Consider the following 25,009-nt stretch of genomic DNA (forward strand, 5'->3'; position numbering starts at 1 on the left):
ATTCATCTGTACAATTACCAACCTGATCAGGACAGTGACCCCATTAGTGACCTATCACCACCTTCTAACACTCACCCCTTCACCTCCTACCTGGGATTAGCTCAAAATCTGTTGCCTGGACTCCTCCTGAAAACACATATAGGACTGTTTCATCACTTGACTTACCTTACAGATGGCAGTTTGTTACCTTATAGGTGGTAGTTTGTTTTTATGATTCACATTAGATTGCTTACACTTCTCTGCAGGGATTTGTATGTGAAACTGCAGACAGCTCTGTTACCTTTTTAGATGAAAAATGCATCCTCCAAACACTACAGCTTGTAATGGTAGATTATTTTGCTGACTATGTTGTGCTTTCCCATTGGCAATTATATTCTGCCTGTATTTTCTTATGTTCAGCACATCATCCTGAGGTACAAAGTCTGCAAAATGCACAAACGCACATTAAATATAATCATTTCTGGAGCATTCGCAAGACTATAATGTGAAGGCAGTGGTTAAAATGGAAGAGTATGCTAAACAAATTAATCGAGCGTGTTAGCATATCTGTTATATGTGTGCAGATACACTATAGGGTTGAAAGAGAGGTCAGAAGCCTGTAAAACGATGGCATTTTTTCTGGGTCGTGAGCCAAGAAAGTCATTTTAGACACCGTCCCATGAGTGAATGCATGGAAAAAAAACTGACATTTCTGGAGCAACATCAATAGTGACTGAAGATTTAATTTCAGAGGTGCCACTCTCTTTATTCCAACTTCTCTGTGCGACCGCTGTTTGACATTTAGAGATTGCGGCGTCTAGACAACACACTGGGAAGTGAACTGCCCACCTTTTCAGATCTGTCCAGCTCCAGGGAACACACACACACACACACACACACACACTCTTTTTCCATGTTTTTTTTTTTTCCTAAAGGCCCACAAGTTTGGCTTTCCTTATCTGTTAAACAGGTCTGGGTCTCTGCAGTCATTCCAGCTAGTCGTAGAGCTGGAAGAGTTACGGCTGCTGGGCTGGAAAGACCTTAAGTGATGTTATATTTGATGGCTGAGATTGTAACAGAAACAGAGTGCTCCCTAGCAGCTGTTCCACCGGGGCTGTCTGAGCAAAACATGCTCTGGGGCATGTAAACACTAGGTTCCTCTCAAAAGACTAAAGGGGGAAGGTCATAGAGTATCACCGAAAAAAAAAAAACATTTTTACCCACATTAATTCCTTAATTATTTAATAGAAAACCTTAGCGCAACACGTACAGATTTCATACCTTAGTATTTAAAGCACACAACAGGCTCAGTGTATCTCACACAGAATTTGAAGTTTTTGATGGATATAACAGGAGAGTACTGTATTGAAAGGGGTGGCATGTCCTGATATGTGCCCTTGTGCATAGGGAATTTGGATCCAGTTCACGGTTCCCTGTGGAAAAGCTGTACCTGACATTGAAAAGCTGTATCAGTAGTTTTCTCAGAGCTGTTTATTTATCATGTGCTTCTGTTCCAAGTGTTCAAAGATTAACCCTAGATTTAATACGGTAAGCAAACACCAGCTCAACCAATCCCAGGCAGGTTTGTGCTGCACTGTAATGGTACCAATACTGTTTGGCCAACCAAACCAGGGTTTGACTTTGTAATACAACCTCACTTGATGCCTTTCGGTTGGCCTTTATGATGTTGTTATTTAGCCATGGTTCTGAAGGGCAGTAGAATTTTGGTGTTTTCTGTTCTGTTCTATTCCAGCCAGAACAAAACCTGGCTGGAACAGAACAATTCCACAATTCCGCAGAACACTGGATAGAACCTGCTTAGCTTCCATCCCCGCTTCTGAGCGTTACTGTTTAAAATGGAGCCGGGGAAACCCGTGAGATCACAGCCCTCCAGAACGGGAGCGGAGAGTCCCAGCTTTCCGTTTCTGATGAAAAAATCAGGATTTTTTTTTTCAGCGCTGCCGGGGTCGGGGTGGCCAGCCAGCTGCGCCTGGCTCAGGGCAGGGAGGGAGAGTGACAGATATCCTGTTTATCTCTGTCTTTGCACACATTCCATTCAATAACAGTGAGTAACAGCATGAGCACATCTGTGTAGGAGCAAGGGTGGGTGCCCTGGCTGGGCCTTAACCAAACACCAGCTGAAAGCCTGAGTGCGGCGATAACGCGGAAACTGTCAACCGCTGAGCAAACTATCAAATATATCTACTTGCCATAAAGAGCGATGACTACCACATGGGTGAATCCTCACTGAAGAGCTACTGCAGCTGTTAAACCACAGGCCTGGATTTCAACCAGAACTATAACGTGCCAGGTGAGCAGATATAAGGAATCGGTTATCATAATTAGCCTTGTGTTAGGTTAGAATGTGTCCCCTTCAACCTGACATCTCTTCTACTGATGAGTATGATTGTTAATCGCTGTTAGTTAATCTAATCTTACCCTGTGTCAGTGGCTAATCTTTTGGTGGTAAAACATGTCAGTCAAATGGTGAGGCAGCAGTGAAGTAGAATTAACTGAGTAGTATGAAGCTCTGACGACTTCAATTTGCCACGCAACACTGATACAGCAGCTCCGGACTATGCTTGTTCTCAGTACCCCAACACAAACACCATTGAGTGCAGGATTACAGACTGTCAGTTTATTTTACAAATCACTTCAGTTTAGCAGCACTGTATCACTACCATGAAGATGAAACCCCATCGTTCCTTTTTCTTACACATCCACAGAGCAAACGTATCCCTGTGAAATGACCCAAGCCCTCGTCCATGCGATTTGGCACTAATGTGATGTCTATGGCCAGTGTCTCATTTGAGTCATTTCATTTCAGCCGGCTTTTGTACGCTACAAGTGTGTGTTGTTAGAGGGAATGTTTCCAGTGTGACTGACTTTGCTCATTAGCGTGTGGCCTTCACTTATTCAGAGGCACGATGTCGTCGTATCCATGGACACCACACTTCCTCCCAGCGACCTGGCAGCCGAAAGTCAGCGCCTCCTGCAGGCTTTTTCCTGTTTTGACAGGGAAGAAGGACCAAAGACGCTCCATGTTCAGATGGATACACACTACCTCATATTTCATGTTTGCAAAAATGTAAATTACATAACCCCCGCACTGCCACTGGACCACAATTGTCCATGCTGAATAAGAGTTCCACGTGTTGCAAGGCCAAAAAACAATGTTAGCAGGCTGACCTGTACATATTTACAAGGAACAGCAGGTGCAAAAAATGTTGTTTTTTTTAAGAAATCACCTGAATATTTATTTTGTTTCTCCTTGAGGTACCAGACTTCACTCTCAATAGTCAATGTGCAAAAACAAGCTGAAAGGAAACAGGTGTGGTTCGCAATAAACTCTGACAGAGTCAATTCCCTAGTCCTAAATTCTGCTCGCCAACAGAGGTGGGAGAGCTGAAGAGCTGAAGACTATGCGCACGCACGTTAACGTGTCTTTATGTGCAGTTACTGATAATGGAAGTGCAGCCTCTGATGACACATCTGTGCAAACATTTGAAGCCATGGAGCATATTTGTACCTATGTAGAGACCAAAAAACAAGGGAACCAAACCTAGGAAAAATTCTCCTCAAATGTGCATGAAAATTATTACTGTGTAGAAACGGGGATTACTTATCCAGAGTTCAGGGAACTCTTGTTCATGGGAAGAAAGAGCTATGGTTTAACACGCCTTTATTGTGGCTTACCCAAATGGAAAGTTAGAAACGAGACAGAAAAACCAGGATGCTAACACCAACGCCTTTCCGGTGACTAAGCCTTCGGGGGTAGCTCAGTCAGTCGAAGCAGAAGCAGAGATAGATGCACTTTTGTGACCTGAATTTAGCAGGAGTTTACAGTGGAGGAATGAATCTGATTTTATGACCCAGGATCATTCACTACGACCTCAGGGACTAAGACCATATATTTTATTCATGCAAAAAATATATATGGAAATCATAAAAAAACTTGGCGATGTTACCCGTGGCATTATAATAAAATGTTGACACAACTGAGACTGCATAGACAGACTGAAGTTTCGGTTGTCTACTCGGGAATTATTCCTTTTTGCCACTTTTTGCCAAAGAATTTGGCACTGGTTTAAATTGTGAGTAGTGTTAAAAAGCTTCCTTTTGCGAAAGCTCACAGCTGGAACACAATGGAACCTTGCGTGTAACCAGAGAGACGAGAGATGAGTGAGAGGACTGGAGATGGTGGTCATCTTACCGTTGGACAGGGAAAGGATGACCGCCGCATTGAAGGTGTCACCCGCGCCGAGCGTGTCCACCAGTGACTCGGGGGGAAAGGCGTCCGAGTGGACGACCACCCCGTCGGGACCCATGGCATCTGCCCCCTTCTCTGCCCACGCACAAATCAGCACCGCCCTGAAAGACAAGCCACTCACTGGTCACATGACACCTTGAACACATGCAGCTGGGCTCATTACATGTCAGCACTGAACTGCAAAACAACAGGACACGTGCATAAAAGAATCAAAAATAATACATTTAGCAACCTAGCAGACTAATTTACATGTTCACGTTCGAATGGGAGAGGGCTAACTCTGAGACCTGTGGTACACTGGTGACACCTAGTGGGCATTTGCGCGAATCAGCACTCATTGTTCCCGTTTGAGGTATTACTCTTCTTGTTTAGTTCTGTTATGAAATCAGGCTAGTCATCTGGCCATTTATCATTCAACAAGACCACACTGGTGAGGGTATTCATCACTCAAATTGAAAATGTGGGTATCTCACACACACATTTAGTCTGATTCTTCACATTACTATTTTGGGAAATTTCGACATTTTCGGCCGTGTGTTGTCCACTCACCCCTTCTTCACCTTGCTGTAAAGGCCTCTTAGTGCATCCGCAGCCGAGTGGAACCCAAAGTGCCTGGCCACGTCCTTGCTGACGAACACCTGTGGAGAGACACACACAGAGTGAGGGAACTCTCGAGGCCTTCGGAACACACAGCCATTGAAAACTGAACTTCCTCAAGCTGCTCTCAGTCCTGCTGCCCTGACTTTTCTTCTTGTTTGGGTTGATCGTTTGGTTGAGCGTTGGCATTTAGCAGACACTCACACTACCCAGAGCAACTTACATCAGTTACAGTTTTTTTTTTTTACAGATAATTACTGAAGCAATAGTGGGTTACCTTGACTAAGGTTACAGTAGCAGTGCCCCAGTGGGGAATTGAACTGGCAACCTTTTGGTTACAAGTCCTGCTCCTTAACCACTATAGTACACTATGCTGTAATCCCCTCCCTCCGATCATGCCGATAATGCAGAGTAGCGGAAAGGAGGAAGCTTGCGGCTCATACCACGTCACCATGAGGAAACAGCTGGTATAGAGGCTCTCTGGTCTTCTCGATCTCCACAGAGATGGTGATCCTGTTCTGTTCCGGCTGCTTGCTGTTGTACAGCTCCACCTGCTGGATCATCTTCACCTGCTCTTCCGCATTCCGACCCTGCCATTCAACCAACACCATCCACCATGCATGATCAACCCATCACGTCAGTCAGCAATGCACCTCATGACATTAAATCATTCATTTCCCCATCATTTTATGTTACAGAGTGTATTTCTTTAGGCGATATCTTTAACCTATATGTGATAGTTTAATCACTACCTCTCCATCCTATCAGGCAATCAAACCTATAACCAGACGGTTCAGACCAGCGCCCTGACCACTACTTCACCCTGTCACACCCCATGATCTGCAACATTCTGGGCTCACCTCCCAGTGGATCCACTTATACTGACTCAGGTCCACCTTGGAGAAGTCCTCTACGGAAACGTCGGGCAGGTTTCTGATTGGACGACAAACAGCAATTAAACAGGGCAGACACGCCGAGGAAATCAAAAGCTGAATATTCATCCAGTTAGATATTCTAATATTCTTAGGTCCATTTACTCATGTTTTCCCAGTGACTGTCCCCCACATTTTGCCAGATTGCAGTGCATGCAGATTGAATTAATTTCAATTTTTAAATGATTAAATAGCACAAGATTAATTTTGTTACATATTTAAAGAACAGGGCACGTAAAAGCATTGCTCACTCGGGGGGTGTGCGCCTGTATTCTCGCCTGCGTTTCCTCACGTGTCGTATCTCATGACTAATGGGCAGGGTGTCTCAGCTGTTTTGGCATATTTGTCTCTTATAGGACAATCAATCAGGCTGCTAGTCAACCTGGGGCCCCCACATTCTGCTGTGTAACCACTTTTCTTGACTCTCAGATAACAGCACTTATAGGGTTCTTCTGATATTCGTGCGCTCACTGTCTCTTTACGGTTTCCTTTACTTTTTTAAAATGCCTTTTTCACCTTCGTGTTGCCCTGTTCTGGAATCTGCAGCTGCATTTAGGTTTGTTTCATCATGCCAACCTCTGCGCTCGTACGCTGAGCAGAGAGGAATGCAATTCTCCGACACACTCCCACGCAGCCAGTGGCTATTTTTCGCACCGCTAGTCATGCGGTGCACCGCAGTGAGATGGCCATCGATTAGAAAATTGCTGCTCACAGTTGCCTGTTGGATCACAGTATGCCTGAAGGTAGTGAGATGAAGAAACCCTGGCCAACCTACCCACCTCTATCCCTGGTATAACAAAGCCAATCTGCTCCACGGCTATGGGTTCAAGATCACTTTCGGCAGATTTCGGCAGGCCACTGGTTTCAACCTGCGGTCAAGATGAGTCCCGTGCAGACTGAGCCACCTAGGAGCATTTGTTATATGCTTATAAAAGATACTGGCTCTGCACTTTGAGTTCTCCCTGATGCTAAAAAGTTGCCAAGAGGCCATAATTCTGACTGATGCTAACACCGTTCAGTATTACCCAGCCTATTAAAAACAAAGAGATGGACTCAGGCACATAATGAGCACATAATGGATGGGCAAACATTAACTTCAAGGTGTCTTTTAGAAAAGAACGGATCCACCCATTTAAAAAAAATAATAATTTCATGTGTCCCCAGGGTTTAAACGCTATACACTTCAAATGTGTTCATGAAAAATGGAATGCCGTGGGAATGCACTCATCTACAGCTATAATAGTTGTTCAAGTTAATGGAATGGCATAATGACTCAGCTACTAGTCCATCAGCACAGGACGGTGGGCAGTGCGTGTGGCTAAAACACACTCGCGTTGTTCTGTGAAATTCATTACACGAGCATTTCGCATGAGCTGCGCTGTGGTGTGGTAACGGGTTTCCCATTTACCTGAACACCCTGTACCTGCCTCCCTGAAGACAAGCTATGTGAAATCAGCTCTCTCCCATCTGTGTTTGGCCACGGCTTTCAATCAGCCACTAGGTGGAGCTATTTCAAAAGCGTGGCACAGCTACACTGCACCAAAAGGCAGCAGTCTCTGAAGTCTTGGCCAATACCCATGAGCATTTCTTTCTAGGGTGTCCTGTCGATCAGGGTTGGGTTGGGATTTTCCACGTTTAAGGACGGTGTCAGATTGAATGTGACCGTTCAGTATGTCATCATCTTATTCATATAATTTCTTCAGAAAAAGTCAGCTAGATTCAATTTAAATTGAGCGGAATTACTAAATTTTCTCTTTTCATGCAGCCATTTATTTCAAGATGATTATCAATGATAATCAATCAAATTACAGCTCAAGACAACAGATTCCAATGTGTCAACATGCATGTTCATGTTCAATACTACGAATAAGCTTACAGTCCCCACTAAATCAAAGTACAATATTTACATTTTCCATCTTCATTAAAAGACATAACTAAACTGGTACTCTAACAGCAGGATCCCCATTTCTGTATTCTCCTGTTTGAGATAACAAACTTACCACCAACTATCATAAGACCACACTTACTTTTCCCAGAGGTCAAATTACTGGACGTACCAAACCATATCTATTTTTTAATAATAATGAGGAATGTTAGTAATGACAGTCCCATTTCAAGTCTTGTGTTCTCAGCTCCAGGCAGAGGCTGCCCGTGAGTGCTAGGACCAGTTTCTCCAGCCACAGTTCTAACCTTATGCATTATAAGCTAAACGGCAAAACTGATCCCAGGTCAATACCTGAGTAACTGCTGCCTCGAGCATGTTTTCATTCCAGCAGACAGGAAATGTCTACTTCAGTTTTTTTCTTTACCCCCACCTCATAAATTAAGGAATAAGACTCTTTAGTTTCTTTAAAGATTACACAATATTCTACCAAAAACAATAAAAATATTCTGCAGATGGACTTTGTTATGACCATATTTTTTGCCTGTTCACACTAAAATTCTCCTCCTATCATTGTGGTAACTGATTAGATGGTGAAAATTAAACATGCAGTGATGCGCACATTTTAATTATGATGAATTAATAGAAGCAGTCGTTATTATAATTACATGCAAAATGTATTCTGAATTAGCTCAAATGCCACTGCAGAGACCAGGCTAAATGTACAGCCTGCCAGAGTCAAGTCAAACTGCCCTATATGACTTCATTAACTCACCCCATTAACTTCCATCTAAATCTGTGCACTGAAGATTAAATGCACAATGCATGCCGTGACCCGATCTCAGTTCAGTGACAATACCGCTATACTCCAAGCTGACGAGCAGGCAGCTTTTAGGAAGTGGAATACAGCCTCAGATCACCTGCACTAAACTGGCACAGATACTCTATATTATGACCAGATATCCGGCTCCTACATTACCTCAGTCCTCTGTGCTTCCTTCTCTAGGAGGTTCTGGTTGGTAAGAGGTGGTTCTACTAGCACTGTCCATGTTGCTATATTAGCTATGGATGTACTGTTTTAGACCATGCCCCCTTCATAACAAGGCAGCAAATCAGACATCATATAGCTTAATCTATGGCGGAGCCTGACCTTTCAGTGTGAAGCACACAGAGCTGACTATCTGGACAACATGTAGAATATCTATGGTACAGTCACTTAATGACGCAGCCTGAGAGACATCGATGCAATCCAGCTGCACGTAATTTCATGGACCCGACCACGGAAAAACGAAGGATCCTGTACTTTCGTCCCCTGGAGTTTGTCTGTCTCTGCAGTGGCAAATTCAACCCGAGCTGAAGCCGCACTTGGCAGGATCCACGGGATCACACATCTTACGTGTCGGAGAGAACGACTGTGCGAGAGCCGCTGGCGGGACAGACCACGCAGCAGGCGCACGGGGTCTCCCCCTCCCTCTGCCACGCCACGGCCGAAATGTCCACCCCTCGCCGCGCGAAATCCCCCACGATGAAGCTAACACGGGGGGACACACACACAGAACACACCCCCGCTGGCCTATTAAAAACGCGCCTGTGCATAGCTGTGCCACAATGCTGGTCCGGTCGGGAGGAAGGAAGGAAAGTTAGTTCAGTCTTTGGTAAACACACCTGTCCGAAAGGAGAGAGGAACGCCAGGCAGTTAGTACGGACGTGCTTCACCTGACCGAGGTAAGGGATAGAAAGCTTACCTGAAGGTTAAAGCCCTGAATGAACCAGCCGCAATTTCCCCAGTAAAACCCAGACACTTGAGGTAGACATGTGAAGTATATGTGCAGAAGTATACAGCTTTAAGAACTGCCGACACATGCAGAGAGGTCTGATCCCCGGGGAGGAATAAGGAGGGGAGCTCTGGCCTGTGTGGGTGGGGTTTTTCCTGGGGTGGGGTGAGGGAACGGTGGTGTGTGCGTTCTGTGTGGAAGGTCTGTAAACTATAATACAAATCTGAATCAAATTTAGAACCCTTTTCATTTGCAATATTTCAGTTTTGCATATTAATACAGCCTTGAATTCAGAAATGAGAGCTAGGCAACTGTGTATATTGCAAGAGTCAGCCATGTAAGTGTTCTTATTCATGCATTCCTTGAAACTGTGCTCTAACATACAGTACATAACATGGCCTACCCTGGTTCTATAATACCGTCAATGCTTCTATACTGTACCACGTTTGCGCAGTAGTCAGTAAAGTTTATTTGTAACGTTAGGTTTATGATGTACAATTAAAAAACCATAACCGGTATAATATCCCAATTGTACCGTACACACAAATTTAGGGACATTAAGAAAATTGGAATACTCCCAGAATCTTAATGACTTTTATAGCTCCCTGCCAGAAATAAAGGCTGCATGAAAAGAAAAATGTTCCAGCACTATCTATTTAGCTGTTTACACAAGTCAATAAGCAGCAGCTTCTAACTGCAACTCACTGTGTACCTAAAGCAAAGCAACCCTAAAACGCTACACAACACAGACTGATAAGGCAATATGTTTTATGCATTGTATCTATTTTTAAAAGTTGCGCACCATTTGCTACAAAGCAACACTAAGGAACATTACGCCAGTGTATTTTGTGTATCGTTTTCATTTTTAAATAGCGCAAACGGGTAATGAGAAAAAGCACACTTGGTATGACACAGCCAGCTTCAAGCTCAAAGCAAAATGCCATGCCAGCTGAGTCGCTTGGAAGAACCCCAGACCCCTCCAAAAATATGATATGATATTTTTGCAGTGGGACAGAATAAGAAGACCATTTTTTGGTTCAGAGGTAAATTCTGAGCAGGTATAAATCTGATAATCATTTCAAAAAAGGCGATAATGCCTTGCTTTCCACTTGATATTTTAATGGTTTGTTTTTTTTTTTATGAGGCAAAGGAAATGGGTTTAGTGTGTCATAAACGGAGGTCTAATTTTTTCTTCCAGGTTGCTCTGCATATGTTCTCAGTCAGACGCACCACCAGAGAAAGGACGTTGTGATGACCCCGCGATATAAGCAAAATGGATTCGGCTAAACCAGGGCCTGAGAGCTGGGCTCTTCCACAGCCACACAGACCTGTTCATGTGCAGGATGGTGCGGCTGCCGGTCGTCACGTTGCTGATGACCACAGAGGCTGGGAAGGAGCACTCCGCGTGCTCCACCAGGTGAGAGACGTCGATCTCGTACCTGTGAAAGTCGGCTAGGACGAAACTGCGATGGAAATACCCACACAGATGAAGGGAGAAAAGAAAGAGAGAGAGGAGGATGAGGGAGAGAGAAAGGGAGCGAGGGAGGGATAGAGCGAGAGTGAGAGAGGGAGAGAGAGTGAGAAAGAGGGGGATGGAGGGAGAGGGAGAGAAAGAGGGAGGGAGGGAGAGAGAGAGTGAGAGTGAGAGAGGGAGGGAGAGAGAGAAAGAGAGAGGGAGGGGAGAGGGAGAGAGAGAGAGGGAGAGACAGAGAGAGAGAAAGAGGGAGAGAGAGAGAGAAAGAGAGCGAGGGAGAGAGAGAGAGAGATGGAGTGAGAGTGAGAGAAGGAAGGAGAGAGAGAAGTAGAGTGAAAGTACAAGAAGGAGGGGGAGAGATGGAGTGAGAGTGAGGAGAAGACAAAGAGAGAAAGAATGAGAGTAAAAGAGGGAGAGAGGAAGACCAAGAGGCAAACTGATAATCAAAGAGGCCTCATGGTTCAGGGGTCCTCGGGGAGACGGGCTTAATCCTGAGAGACATGGAGAAAGAGAAGGCCGTGGCTGCTGTAATGTGGCTCATTTATCAACACTGCAGTGCTGCACAGGGAACTGCAGTACCATCTGGGCTTAATTCATTCAGAGGGAAACAGGCAGAGACATAAGAAAGTGTGTGGGGGGGACAAAACAAGTGCCATCTGTTATGAAAAGTTACAGTGCATACAGTGGGCGTGGTCATTCAGCTTTGTGCTGCAAAGGAAAGAGTCTTAATGAGTGCTCTAAATTCCTACTCTTCTTCTGGGATTGGAACAAATTTCAGGCATGAATTGTTACACTAAGCGCAACAAAAAAAGTTAAACATTCCCCATTAATGCTCAAGCTTTAACTCGTAAACAGATTACAAGACACAGAATGAAACCGGTAAGCATGAAATAGTACACCACGAGCTAATTTGCAGCCAGTCAGGCCACAAAATATGTATAATAATCATTTTAACTCCAGCTTTGGAATCGCCAGTTGTGCATTGGGCTCATATCACTGCAGCTCCCTTCACACACGAGCACTGTAGTGCGACCAAAAGCTGTTATTGCAACTACAAGTCCCAGAGTGCACTGCAGAGCAAACAGCTATTTGCTAGGTGCTGGAGGATCTGTGTCTTCCTCCAACACTTAGCAAGTCACTAGAGGGCGCTGATGAACATTCTTATGAGAAAATCTACACACTGTGACCTGACCCTACCCTGGTGGAGCACAGCCAATAGCGCCCCAACGCGGATTGATAGTCAGAGTCGACTAACAACACAGCGACAGGATGTGGTCATTGTACAGAACTATACTTACTCTGCCACTGGTCCTGGCGCGAGGGAGCCCATGAATGCACAGGGTGCCCCAAGAAGTGAGAGGACAGTGCAGGAGTTCGAAGCGTTTCCACCACGCTGCCACCTCTGGGACAAACACCTGAGTGTGCACACATACACACACACAAGTGCACATGTGCGCGTGCACACACACACACACACACACACACACACACACACACACACACGCATAAACACACACGCACACACACACACACACACACACACATAAACACACACGCACACATATGAGCGCACGCACACACAGACACACACACACACACAGAGGAATATCCAAATTATCACTTACATTAGAGACTCAAATCACAGCACATTTTACAAACAGCTAGGAATACATCTTCCCAAATTTTCAGGCCATTACAGCTGAGGTTTTAGGGATTATTTTTTGAGAGAATTATCAGTTATTTCCTAAATTCAGAATTATTAGTATAGCCTACTTATAGGCTATACATTCAGCTAAATGGGGAAATCAAAAGGCCAAAATTTTGAATTTGGAGTTTTGAATGAGAACTTCAGTCAAAAATTACAATTCCTTATGTTTTATATGTGTCAAGTAGATACACGATTGAACATTAGAACTCTCTGCAGTAAACGTACAGCCCTCTTCCCTACATTCAAGGTAAAATGGCCATACCACCAGCCAGAGCTCTCCATGACTGAACAAGCTGGTAAAAACTGTGTGGGGAAAAAAGCTGCTTCTTCCACAGATAGCCCTCTGTTTACTTACGATATCAAGAATTTGCGACATCACATAATCTTTTTGTGAGTGTACTGATGTGTGTTCTGTGCATGACAAAAAAAAACACCTTACTCCTTCAGCAAGCAATGCTCCATTGAAAGGATATATGAGTCATCTTAGGTTACACTGGTTTGTTTCATCAATCTAGCTTTTCAATCGATTTCAAAAGACACTGACTCACATCAGTGGTCATAAGCAGGTTTTCGATTTCTATTCTGACTATTCAAATAAATCTGCTCAAAAATGTCCGAAGCCAGAATTCTATTTTAAAAAGTAGGAGACATGGAAAATAATAAATGGTGAAGAGAATATGTGAGTATGCTAACATCATTTACATAGTACAAACGTACTGCATCCTGAGATGCTTTCATTCCGGAGCAATTTACATTAGGCTTGCATACAATCCATTTATACAGCTGGGTATTTACTTAGGCATTTTAGGTTAAGTGCTTTGCCCGAGCGCACAATAACAGTGGCCTACCTGGGAATTCAACCAGGAACCTTTGGGTTACAAGCCTCATGCCTTACTGCTACACCACACCTGACTGCTGCCACAAAACTCTCACTTTTGCAGGTCTGATACGCAACATGCATATTGCTGTGATACACCACAGTCTTACACACTGGTTCATCACAACACTATATATCACACAGAACACTGTAACACAGATTTTGAGACTGTGAACTGTCAACTTTTTTGTCATATCTGATGTGTGTGCAAATCAAACCAACTTATCAATACTCAAATGTCTGAGTGATCCTATCATAACACATGATATGTTATCATATATGTAAAGCTTTGGGGGTTTCCTTAAATATAAAACAGGTCTGATGTGTTACAGGTAAATCAATGTGATGAGCATTTGTAAGATCCCACTTAACGTTAAATTATGAACAATGTGTTAATATGGTAATCCTCTACATTACGGTTATATTAGTTGACATGAAATGTATGAGTTATCAATCACACCTTTATCAATGACTACAACAAACTCATGTGAGAGTTTAGCTCATGGTGCTTCATCACAAACTCATTTTTGTGTACCTATATAGTATATATAGTAAAGCGGCATCCATTCACACCTTAAGTATAAATCACGTAAATGAATTAATGTGCAACAACAGCTTCTAAGAAATTATAATAGTGTAAAGCATCAACCCAGTTTTGGAACAGTTTTCCTTAATGTTAACAGAGCACAAGAAATGTACACTGGATTGAGTTAAAAGAAAAATAATTACATTGAAAACGATAGAGCAATTACTGAGCCTTAGGTAACTAAGTGCATCATCGTATAGTTGGTGTGTGAGTTCCTTGCAAAGTCTCTTTTTAAATTGGTACGTTAGCTTCATTGAGGCTCATAGAAAAAAAATGACACGTACCGTTCTTTGAGCTTTGCCAACAACGCTTATTGCTCTGATGGCATGCCAAAACAACTAGATAGCCGTTCATATCTTCAATGGTTTATGCATGAATAGTGTACTGCAACTGCAATTCGTGATAGACTCTAAAATTACACCACTATTCTCTTTATAGGTTGATATCCAGAGCTGTCATCACCATATGGCTCGTAACCTAGGCTAACCTTCCAAGACCGGGCGTATCTGCGAGAATTGCGTCTCCGGAATCATAGCTGCTGCTGAGTTTGTGCATTTCTAGTTGATTCTCACAACGGGCTATCTGACCAACCTGCTGTCAGTGTCCTCTTCCGGGTATTTGTCCACAACATTTATGATGTCCAGGCATACTAATCCGATGCACAAGATCTTTTTGTCCTCCATGTTGCCTTCGTATTATGACTAGTGTTATTTGTACTTTGCATGGCAAGTTAACCAAGCCATGCCTTTTAGTCTTTGGACTCAGAGTCCGTGGGGTCCATGCGTGCTCGCGTCTATGGGTGACATATCGATAGCCGACTAGCCGCTGGAGACGTAATTCAATATGGCCGCGCTACGAACATATTTCGAAGTTTTCCGAAAGAGTCCGAAGATACGGACCTGTTATACTAAGCCACTTCTAATGATGAGGGCGCAAGGTGAGAACAGATAAATAAATTCTTATGAATGGTAGGAATGATGCAAAGATTTATCCATTTTACTTAGTATCTAAATTAATGGCTTTGCTAATCTTTCAACAAACAACTTCATTCAAAGTGTGAGCTCTGTGTTTCACGCAAAATTTCTCTAAATACCAAGATTCTGGTCTTGACATTGAAATTATAAACTGTGCCATTGTCTACTAAAAACACCGTTGTTGAGAGCCTATCTGAGAGATTTTTGATCAATTACCAACTCAACAAAGGTTTACAAATTGTTATTTCAAGTTTGGAAAACTGAGGTGCTACATGAAGTTAAATACTCGTGAGGTTGCATATGTTCAATACTCTGTAGGCCTACATTGAACAGTTAAACATAGCTAATATTACATCACAACAGTGGAACAAAGGAACATGGTTTCGAGAAAAAAATCGACAATACGGCAATAATAATAAAGACAATTGCATTGATTATTTAAGTCGAAACTGAGCTGAAACAACAGACCTCGCCTGACCTAACGTATTACACATACAACCGAAGATGGAACCGCTCTGATAACATTAAAGCTAGTTAAATAAACATCAGACGACTGCACTGTAAGAAGGTGTCCAGAGATTTGCTGTGGTTTGAAATTACTGTCGGGTTGGCTATAACCTGCTACCAAATCTCTCACGGAAGCACGTTCCATTATTGACTGATATTCATTGTACTGTAAGTCAGAGTTTGCCAAGGCGATGCTTTACCTGGAAAATGAAAAAAAAGAAAAGAAAGGAGCAGTGATTAATACCCGTGGGATGACTATTGCCGACACCTACATCGATCTACCATAGCAACAGCTATGGTTAATGGTTAGTTTTGAAAACGCAGTTATCGGTGTAACGTTGCTAGAATAAATACTTTTGACATCAGGGGAAATTACGTAAAAGACTTTTAATTAAGGAAGCGATCATAGCCAGGCGTTGCTACAGACGCTCTTCCAGTGATCTGAGCCGTTGCCAAGGGAATGGAATTATTATAACAGCTGTTTTTTAAAAATATTTTAAAATGTATTACTTCAGCCATCCCTGTTCCCTGACATGACGGTTGATTTCACACAGGTCAAAAAATTAGTAGCCTAATGTTGTGAATTAAAAGAGTTTGAGCTAAGTCATTAGTTGTTATTCGCCTCTACAGCAATCAGTGTAAAATCAAAATGCAAATATTCGCGTTACCTAAATTTCAGGAATTTACATGTGCATGGGATTTTAGCTGCTACGAATTCATTTAGCTAACTTAGGTAAGGACATATCCATATATTGTTTCTGAATGCATAACATTGTTCGTAAAGTTATCATTTCAAATAGCAGAGTAGCTAACTGTTAGCCTATTTGTAAATAAACCGAGTTTCTCTGAGAAAGTGAGCCAAGGTAAACTTTCACATTACCACAGTTTTCGCCACCCTAGTGAACATTATAGATTATTGCTAGCTAGACAGCTACAGCTACATAATGTGTGTTAAACTTTTATTCACAACAACAAAATACTGCTGTTTTTTGCATTTCCCGAGTCATTACTTCTCAGATTTAGCTACTGTAGGAATGAGGTGCATTTTGGCTCCAACTGAACGACAATCACTCGCGTATGTCTGGGAAAGAGGAGAAAGAAATGCGACAGTGACATTATAGAGACCTCATGACCAAGTTTTCCCTGCAGGTAAAGGATGGGGAGCGCGGTGGCGGAGGGGCGCCTGGAGTCGATGCAGGTGTACAAACTCCTGCAGTACGTCCGCGAGCGCGACAAGCCGCAGATCGAGAAGATGGTCCGCCTGGGCGTCCCCAACCTGATCAACCTCTCCGAGCCCAAGGAGGGACTCACTGCCCTGCACCAGGCGTCGATGGCGAACGACGGCGACATGGTCCGGTTCCTCCTCTCCGTGGGCGCCTTCCCCGACTCGCAGGACAAGACAGGGCGAACCCCGGTGATGCTGGCCACCCAGCTCGGTCTCTACGACATTGTCGAGCTCCTGGCCAGCAAGGGCGCGGACATGAAGGTGGTGGACGCGGAGGGCAGAGGTGCGGCCAGAGTTCACGGGACCATGTGCTCGTTGATGATTTTAACTTTGCGTGGTCTGTGTGGTCAACAGAAGTTATCCAAACGATGTACAGTACCAGTAAAAAGCTGAGGCACAATTTTTGTTCTTTATTTTTACTGTTTCCCACATTTTAGAATAATAGTAAAGACATCACAACTATGAAATAACCCAAATGGAATCATGCATTGACCAAAAAGTGCTGAAAACTATCTTATATTTTAGGTTCTAGCCAAAATAGCCAAAAAGTAGCCAGTAGCCAAAAAATTTTTTTGGAAAGAAATTCATACAAAGGCATCAACTTTACTATTTATATTTGACTAAGTAACACATTTCAAACTTTTAAGCATAAGTTTTTAGAATGTCTTTTAATGCATGTTTCCCATTATCTTAATCAGGTGTGTCCACAGTTTTGACTCGTACTGTATACTGATGAAGGACTGCTAGAAGTACACTCTAACATTGTCCACATAAGCCTTTATTACATGTTGAAAAAAATCAACACTTGGACCTATGCGGTCTCCCTCACCTTGTAGGTCAAAAACCTTCTGCAGTGCTCACCAGCCTTTGCCGAATCTGGGGACATTACAGCAGCGTTTGTGGCTCCTTTATCTGTGACCTCTGGCTGGCTTGGCTGCTTGGCTGCTCACATGCACACTGACAGTTCTAAATATGTATCTGTTGATAACGTCAACATTTCTGACAAGAGACAACTCCCCCACCCCACCCTGCACCCCCAGAAAAGGAGACTGAAAAGTTATAACCAGGAAGCTTGCATGTTTTTTTTCCCCCCAGCACACCTTTATTTGGACAAAACACAGAGCATTTGTCCAACTATGAACAATATAATCTGCTGTCTGCTTAAACAGAGCCATAGATTGATAGATATTCACATTCTGAAGTGGCATAAAATGTCATATCTTAAAAAACATAATAAATACTATGTAGACATCAGGATATAAGCAGACATCTGGGGGTGCATTGAGGTCCGTTTGGGGGTGCAATGCACCCCTAAGCATCCCTGTAGCACCGACCCTGGCTGGAAGTCATTCTGGATAAGAGCGTCTGATAAATGAATGTAATGTAACGCAATGTCTCATAGGCTATTTGTCCTGCAGGGGTTCTGTTCTACTGCATCCAACCCACGGAAGCACACCTGCGCTGCCAGGAGGTGGCGCTGAGGAACGGGGCGGACGCCAACAACGCGTCCTTCACAGGGAAGCCCGTGCTGGTTCAGGCCTGCGAGCAGGCGGATGACTGTGAGACCATGTGCCTTCACCTCCTGGAGAAAGGGGCCGACCCCGACAACGTGGACGAGGTCACCTTCCTCCCCCTCTCCCGCACACTGCACTTACAGGGCACGCTCTGATTCGGACTGAGCTTTCACTTCCTGTCTACAGACGAGGAAACTATTCTTTTTAGCTCACTATGGACTAAAACCACAACATTCAGTGCCACAGAATAGTTAGTTACCATACTAAGATATATATTGAAAAGATACAGCATGAATATGAAACCTGTTTTACAACATTTATGGCAGTCGGTATATAGCATTTCTGAAAAAATTGCAATCCCCAAACAGACATTGATGAGCTGTCCAGCACAAAAGAGACAAGTTTGAGTCATAGCGCAACTTTGAGTCATCCATGTAGTTATTATATATATGTAGTTAAAAAAAAAAAGTTGAAAACCAATCTTTTTTTAATCAGACGATACAGGTATGAGTCACAATCTTCTATCAGTGCTGGCCTTACACAGAAGCTGTCTTGTGTCCGCCTCAGGAGACAGGCCATACAGCCCTGATGGAGGCGGCCAGGGTAGGGGCCCTGAACGTGGTGCGGGAGATCCTCCAGGATTACGGCAAAGTCAACGATCTCGACCACAACAAGTGCCACGCCACCCATTTCGCCGCAGAGGGGGGCTTCCTGGAGGTGGGGCTGCGTGGATTTGCGGCACGCTAATGGCACTGGAAACCGGACGCTTCCTGTTGACTTCGTCACATGACTGTGGTTGCCAATTTAGAGGCGGAGGAGGTTGCTCCTGGTGATAGCAGTCTGATGCTTAATGAACTCTGCAATGGGTACAGCTACCACATGCTGTCATCTATTTACGTATATGAACCAATGACATGACTTCATCAACCACTATGATCCTTCTCTATGGTTCAATTCAGTCAACTGTTGATATCACATGGTAGCCCCACCAATTTTGAGGGTCATAAAGCCACATTCTCTCATGACTCATTGTCCTACTTTTTAAATATAAGAAAAAAGGTTCCACTACTGCTTAGCATTTGCCCGTTTAATCAATTATTAATCAAAAGGCCATATGAATTTCTAATGAAAAATGCTTTCAAAGTTCAAAATAAAAGTTATTTTTTAATTGCCAGTGATAAGAGGTTCAAATGAATAAAGTCCTGCCGCTGCCAGGGGACTGAATACATAAAACAGTACTCTAACCCTTGTTAAGAGGATCATTAGGCATTTTCTCTCATTTTAATAATGAGCTTGAATGTGGGAAGATTAATGTTCAATTAATGATTCTTTTTTTTTTCCAGGTGCTCCAGCTGCTGTCTGCGTATTCAGCTGATCCGGGCACAGTTTCAGCAGACGGGAGCACACCACTGCACTATGCGGCAGCGGGAGGCTTTGCTGACTGCTGCAGGTTTCTTGCCCAGAGAGGTAGGCCAGTGCTGACACACATTTGCTGGAAAGCTGGCCAGCTGGGTGATTAACCATAGCAAGGTCACGACCTCTGTTTCGTGAATTTTCACTTACTTGATTGTTGGATCGCCTGAGTCATTTTTCATGCTGGGACATCTACTAATTCCATGAACAAGCAGATGTTCGTTTTGTTCCCTTTACACAGCAGGCCTGAGTTTCTCAGTTGATCTAGCCGTTCACCCCTGCTTGTTGCACACTGTCATGCCCCCTGTCTCTGCGCTTGATGCTTTAACCCCAGGCTGCAACCCCAAGCTGAAGAACGCGGAAGGACTGGTCGCGCGGCAGATCGCCAAAAACTGCGGCCACAAGGCGGCGCTGAAGGAGCTGAAGAAGGCGGAGACTCTGCAGTCGAAGCTGGAGGCCGGGGAGGCCAACCCCAACCAGCCCTGGGCCCTGACGCTCCATGACTGGTCCGTGGAGCACGAGGCCAAACTCCGCGCCGCCTTCGCGATGGAGGCCGACGAGGACGACGAGGGCCAGTGCTCCTCGGATCTCATCTCCAAGAACACCTTCCTGTCCGTGCTGGAGGAGAACGGGGCACCGGCCGAGCCCGAGCAGCTCGAGAAGATCTTCGCTGCCCACGACAAAAAGCGTGAGGGCCGGATGAACGTCAACGACTTCTTCAAGGGCCTGGAGTACCTGCAGAAGGCCTATGTGGCCTCGTCCTATCTCCCGAAGAAGAAGAAGAAGGCCGGCAAGGGCGGGAAGGGGAAGAAGAAAGGGAAGTTCGTCCTGCCCCTACCCATCTGTATGGTCCCGCCCGACCACATCCATCGCCGTGACGACGGGGGCCCGCCGCACTACATGATCGAACGGCACCTCCCCTTCACGGACACCAACCGCTTCGACCGCGACCAGCCACCTGGGCACCCCATTGAGGATGACTCGGCCTGGTACCTGGACGAGCCCGAGACGGCCTTCATCAACATCAACCACTGCGTGAAGAAGGGGGACCTGGAGTCTCTGAGCCTGGCCTTTAGCCACCGCGTGCCCGTGGACGTTACCGACCGCTACTACAAGACACCCCTCATGACCGCCTGCATTAGCGGAAACTACGAGGTCGCCAAGTTCCTCATTGGCCAGGGGTGAGTGCACAGTGCTATGGGAAATGTAGGCAAGCAGTGTGGCATACTGGTTAAGACGCAGGTCTTGGAGCTCTGAGGTTGCCCATTTGATTCCTATGGTGGAGCACTGCTGTTGTGCCCTTGACCAAGGGTCTGATTCTGGTGTAATGATTTCAGTGCTTTGTGACTGTTCCTTCCAAACTATCAACACCTGGATCTGTGTGTTTGGACGCAGGGCCGACGTGAACGCCAGTGACCAGTTCAGCTGGACCCCCCTGCACCACGCCTGTCAGGCAGGCCAGGCGGACATTGTGGACCTGCTGGTGCGGGCAGGGGCAGAGCTGGACCCGGTCGCCATGAACGGGTCCACCCCGCTCATGAGAGCCATTGAGAGCTGCCGGCTTGGCTGTGTGGAGCACCTCCTCAACGCCGGTGCTGACATGGGCATGATGAATAAGAAAGGTCTTACATTACATTACATTACATTATTGTCATTTAGCAGACGTTCTTACAATTTTTACATGTTATCCCTTTATACAGCTGGATATTTACTGAGGCAATTCTGGGTTAAGTACCTTGCCCAAGGGTACAGCAGCAGTGCTGTAATGCTGGAATTGAACCAGCAACGTTTATATATAGCAGCACCATTACCTCATGTGTATCTCAGCACTCTCTTCGCTGAATTGCATTACAAGTGTAATGTACCTTCATGAAAGCTTTCAATTTTTTTTTTTTTTGGAAAAATTGTAAATATAGCATGTATAATTACATCTTATATATAAATATTCATGATATAAAGTATCTTTACTGGAGGCAAATTTTAATGTTGTGAAAGCAAGGTATTTGCATAAAACAGTCAGTTGGGGTTGCAGAATGTGTATGCTCTTTTGCTGGCTCTGAAGAAATCCATGAATAATGGGAAATGAATGCTGCTCAATTAAAGGCTGGTGATGTACCGTTTGTAAACACGCACCCTTCTCACACATTTTATTTTTTTTATTTCCCATTTTTTATTTGGATGTAGTGCACATTAAAATGTGCCTTCGGCAAGATTTGTTAACACAAATTCAATATGGCTTTTGGCTTACATTTTGAAAATATGCATACTGTATACTTTCATACATACTGATATGTCATGCAGTGTCACATCAGCACTTAATCATGCAGTTATTTTTTCAATACTAATAATTATTATTACTGATAGTTATTGTTGTTGTTTTTACTATTATTATATTTTTAACTGGCCGCATGCTAACGCAAAGCACACTGCTTACAAAGGGCCTCTGTAGTTCCAGTATTCTGTCTCTCAGTCCCACTCTAGAAAACCATTTTTCATTACGTTGATAGCTTAATTCAGCGGAGAATGGGGTTTCCTTTCAGCTCCTGCTTCCAGAGCTCTGAGATTCGTTATTTCGTTATTTCTCTATAAATAAAAGCCCCCGGTGCGGCGCGGGGGAGGTGGCCCGTGGAGTCGCTGAAGGATGTCATCGCCGACAGTCTCTCCGTCACACCTGAGGGATCAGACTAACAGTCGGACCCCCTCACAGACAGATGTCTGGCCTTATCTGAGCCGCAGCAGCTGCTCTGAGATGCATAATTCATCAGCTTCCCCAGTCTCTGTCACCCAGGCACTCATACAAGTGTTTCCATGCATTAAATTGAAGTGATATACACCGGCGACAAGTCAGCTGTGACATACTGTATGCCATGTATAAGCAAAGATACTTTCAGAAATATCTATTTCAATTACTGTTGACTCAATACAAAAAAGAGGAACATGGATCACAGGAAATGCCATTTTGTCAGTATGTTGGTATGCCATGATGTCATAGAAAGTTAAGTGCTTGAATTCGTCCCACTGTGGGAGGTATTGCAGTTCAGTTGGGATGTTGAGAGGCTGTGTTTCTTTGCAGAGCAAAATTGCATGGACATTGCCAAAGCTTACGGGGACTTGAGGATAATTAACTTGATCCAAGAGATGATTGATTCCCCAGTGGAAAGCAAGGAGATCAAGAGACAAAAGTCTTCCAGCCCCCAGGAACAATCAAAAACCGAAGATGAGGTCACAGATGAGGTACACAACATTGCTGTTTGTATTAAGTGTACCACTGAACAAAATGCTATTGCCAGCTTCATCTCAAAATATGCCATTTGTTCCCAATGAGGAGTTCTGATTGGACATCTTTGTTCCTGCACTCTGTGGTTGGTTGCTGATTGGTTCATGCTTTTTACTTTTTCCTGCAGCAAGGGCATCCTATCTCAAACCGCTAACCCCTCCACTATGAAACATGATCAGTACCCAATCAGAAAGGGTCATTATTTGGTCATTGCTTCAAGTGGCTACAGAAAAACAATCAATCAAAAGTTTAGAGCAGCTCCAGTAAATGCAAGTTTGTGTATTCCTCTCCTCTCAATTTTTTAGATCTGATGTTAGCATTGCCCTTCTCTGCTGTGCTTGTTTGCTTACAGCAAAACAAGCTCATATCAATTATTTTAACAAACTGCAGCAGCACCTTGAACAAGCTGGTCTGAATAAATAATCATAATGAATTTGTAGTCAGCTCAAGAAGGGTAGCTGCTGTGGCAGTTGCTAGTACAGCCACCATTTTATTCATATATTCATTGTGAAACATCGTCTCACTTCTCATGTCTCACTGTCTCACTTCAGCATGCAGCTCCGCTGTATGAATCAGCATCGCGCAGTGATTCTTCACTCCATTCTTTATTGTTTTCCTACGTGTAGCGTCTTGTGTTTTGGTTGAACTTAGTGAGGCAAAGAGCAGGGAGAGGTATAGCTGTGGCAAATGGCAAAACCATTTCACAACAGTTTGTCAGCACAGTAATCCAGATGTTTTGAATTACTGTAGCTTGCCAGGGTTGCCGTGGCAATTTGATGAGGATCCCGAGACACCGTGTAGGGGATAGGCCGATGGGGCCCCCTTTAGGAATCAGACTTTGGTCCCCTCAATGAGGGTGTGTCATGTGATGTCCACAGGTTCCAGAGGAACCCCCTTCCCCCTCCCCCGTGCCCCCACTGAAGCTACCTCTGAGGGACAGCGTCGTATTCCAAAACTCTCGGATCAACAGCGGTGCCGCCAGCAAAGTCAACATCACCTACGTTCCGAAAAACGTATGTGTCTTTCACGGTGGGGTTGGCGTGGCTGGTCATGGCTGTCCTGATGTTCCTGGTGCATCACATAACATTACATTATTGTCATTTAACAAATGCTCTCATCCAGAGCAACTTATATAGGTTAACTTACATAGGTTACAGTTCATAACCAGTGGTTATAGCAAATTTGATGAGGGTCAAGCAGGAATTTTATAATTACAGTGTTATCCATTGATACAGCTGGCTATTTATTGAGGCAATTGCAGGTTAAATACCTTGCCCCAGGGGTACAATAGAAAATCAAACCAACCTTTTGGTTACAAACCATGTTCCCTTGCCACTATGCTACATTATTGTCATTTAACAAATGCTCTTATCCAGAGCTCACATTGGTCAACTTACATAGGTTACAGTTTTTACGTATTACCTGTTTATACAGCTAGATATTTACTGAGTTAATTACAGGTTAAGTACCTTGCCCAGGTGCACAGCAGTAGTGCCCCAGCGGGGGAATCAAACCAGCAACCTTTCGGTCACAAGTCCTGCTCCTCTACCACTATGCTACGCTGCCTCCCCAGGCAACTCCTCAAACCTCTCTCAAACCTCTCTCTATGTGTCATAGATCTGGAGCACACAGCCAACCAGAGGTCCTCTCATTCCAAAGACAGAGGAGCCGAGGGTGAGAGTCTCTGACAGCGTGGACACGGAGGACGTCACAGTGCCTGCGGACAGCCTGGACGAGTAGTGCCGGGGACCGGGCGGGGCAGCTCACCACCAGACAAAACATAACAGTGTCAAGACTGCAGAGTACAGTACCTGTCACTCACATTCAAGACCTTGTGTCTGTCTTTAGACTTAATGAAGGTGGCAAGCTCTAAAAAGCCCAAGCTGCAGACAGCGCTGGAAGCTTGTCTGGATATTGCTATTACGTACTGACTGGAAATAAGCTGCTCTCACGGCCACTGACTCAAGTGTTTCTCTCATTAACTTTGCCATTTCTCTACACTGCCATTCTGGTTCTTGC

The 25,009-nt window shown here is 44.3% G+C and overlaps 2 protein-coding genes across 3 annotated transcripts; one reads left to right on the plus strand and one right to left on the minus strand.

The window, feature by feature from the left end:
* Positions 1-1,944: 1,944 nt before the first annotated feature.
* khk (ketohexokinase) lies at positions 1,945-14,891 on the minus strand. 2 transcript variants are annotated; one of them, XM_036542766.1, is made up of 8 exons: positions 14,672-14,891; positions 12,208-12,324; positions 9,057-9,191; positions 5,707-5,779; positions 5,290-5,436; positions 4,799-4,887; positions 4,193-4,350; positions 1,945-2,985 (listed from the first exon to the last, which is right to left on the minus strand). In XM_036542766.1, the coding sequence occupies exons 1-8, from the start codon at positions 14,761-14,763 to the stop codon at positions 2,888-2,890; spliced, it is 909 nt and encodes a 302-aa protein (XP_036398659.1). In that variant the 5' UTR covers positions 14,764-14,891; the 3' UTR covers positions 1,945-2,887. The 2 variants fall into 2 exon arrangements, with proteins under 2 accessions (XP_036398659.1, XP_036398660.1); XM_036542767.1 differs by lacking the exon at positions 9,057-9,191 and adding an exon at positions 10,764-10,898.
* Positions 14,892-16,717: 1,826 nt separating this feature from the next.
* Positions 16,718-24,730, plus strand: ankef1b (ankyrin repeat and EF-hand domain containing 1b). Its single transcript, XM_036542188.1, has 9 exons — positions 16,718-17,069; positions 18,205-18,404; positions 18,868-19,017; positions 19,644-19,767; positions 20,048-20,894; positions 21,109-21,335; positions 22,787-22,947; positions 23,869-24,003; positions 24,608-24,730. The coding sequence occupies exons 1-9, from the start codon at positions 16,718-16,720 to the stop codon at positions 24,728-24,730; spliced, it is 2,319 nt and encodes a 772-aa protein (XP_036398081.1).
* The last annotated feature ends 279 nt before the right edge of the window (positions 24,731-25,009 follow it).

The sequence above is a fragment of the Megalops cyprinoides genome, chromosome 12 (genome assembly GCF_013368585.1).
Source record: "Megalops cyprinoides isolate fMegCyp1 chromosome 12, fMegCyp1.pri, whole genome shotgun sequence".
Classification (NCBI taxonomy): domain Eukaryota; kingdom Metazoa; phylum Chordata; class Actinopteri; order Elopiformes; family Megalopidae; genus Megalops; species Megalops cyprinoides.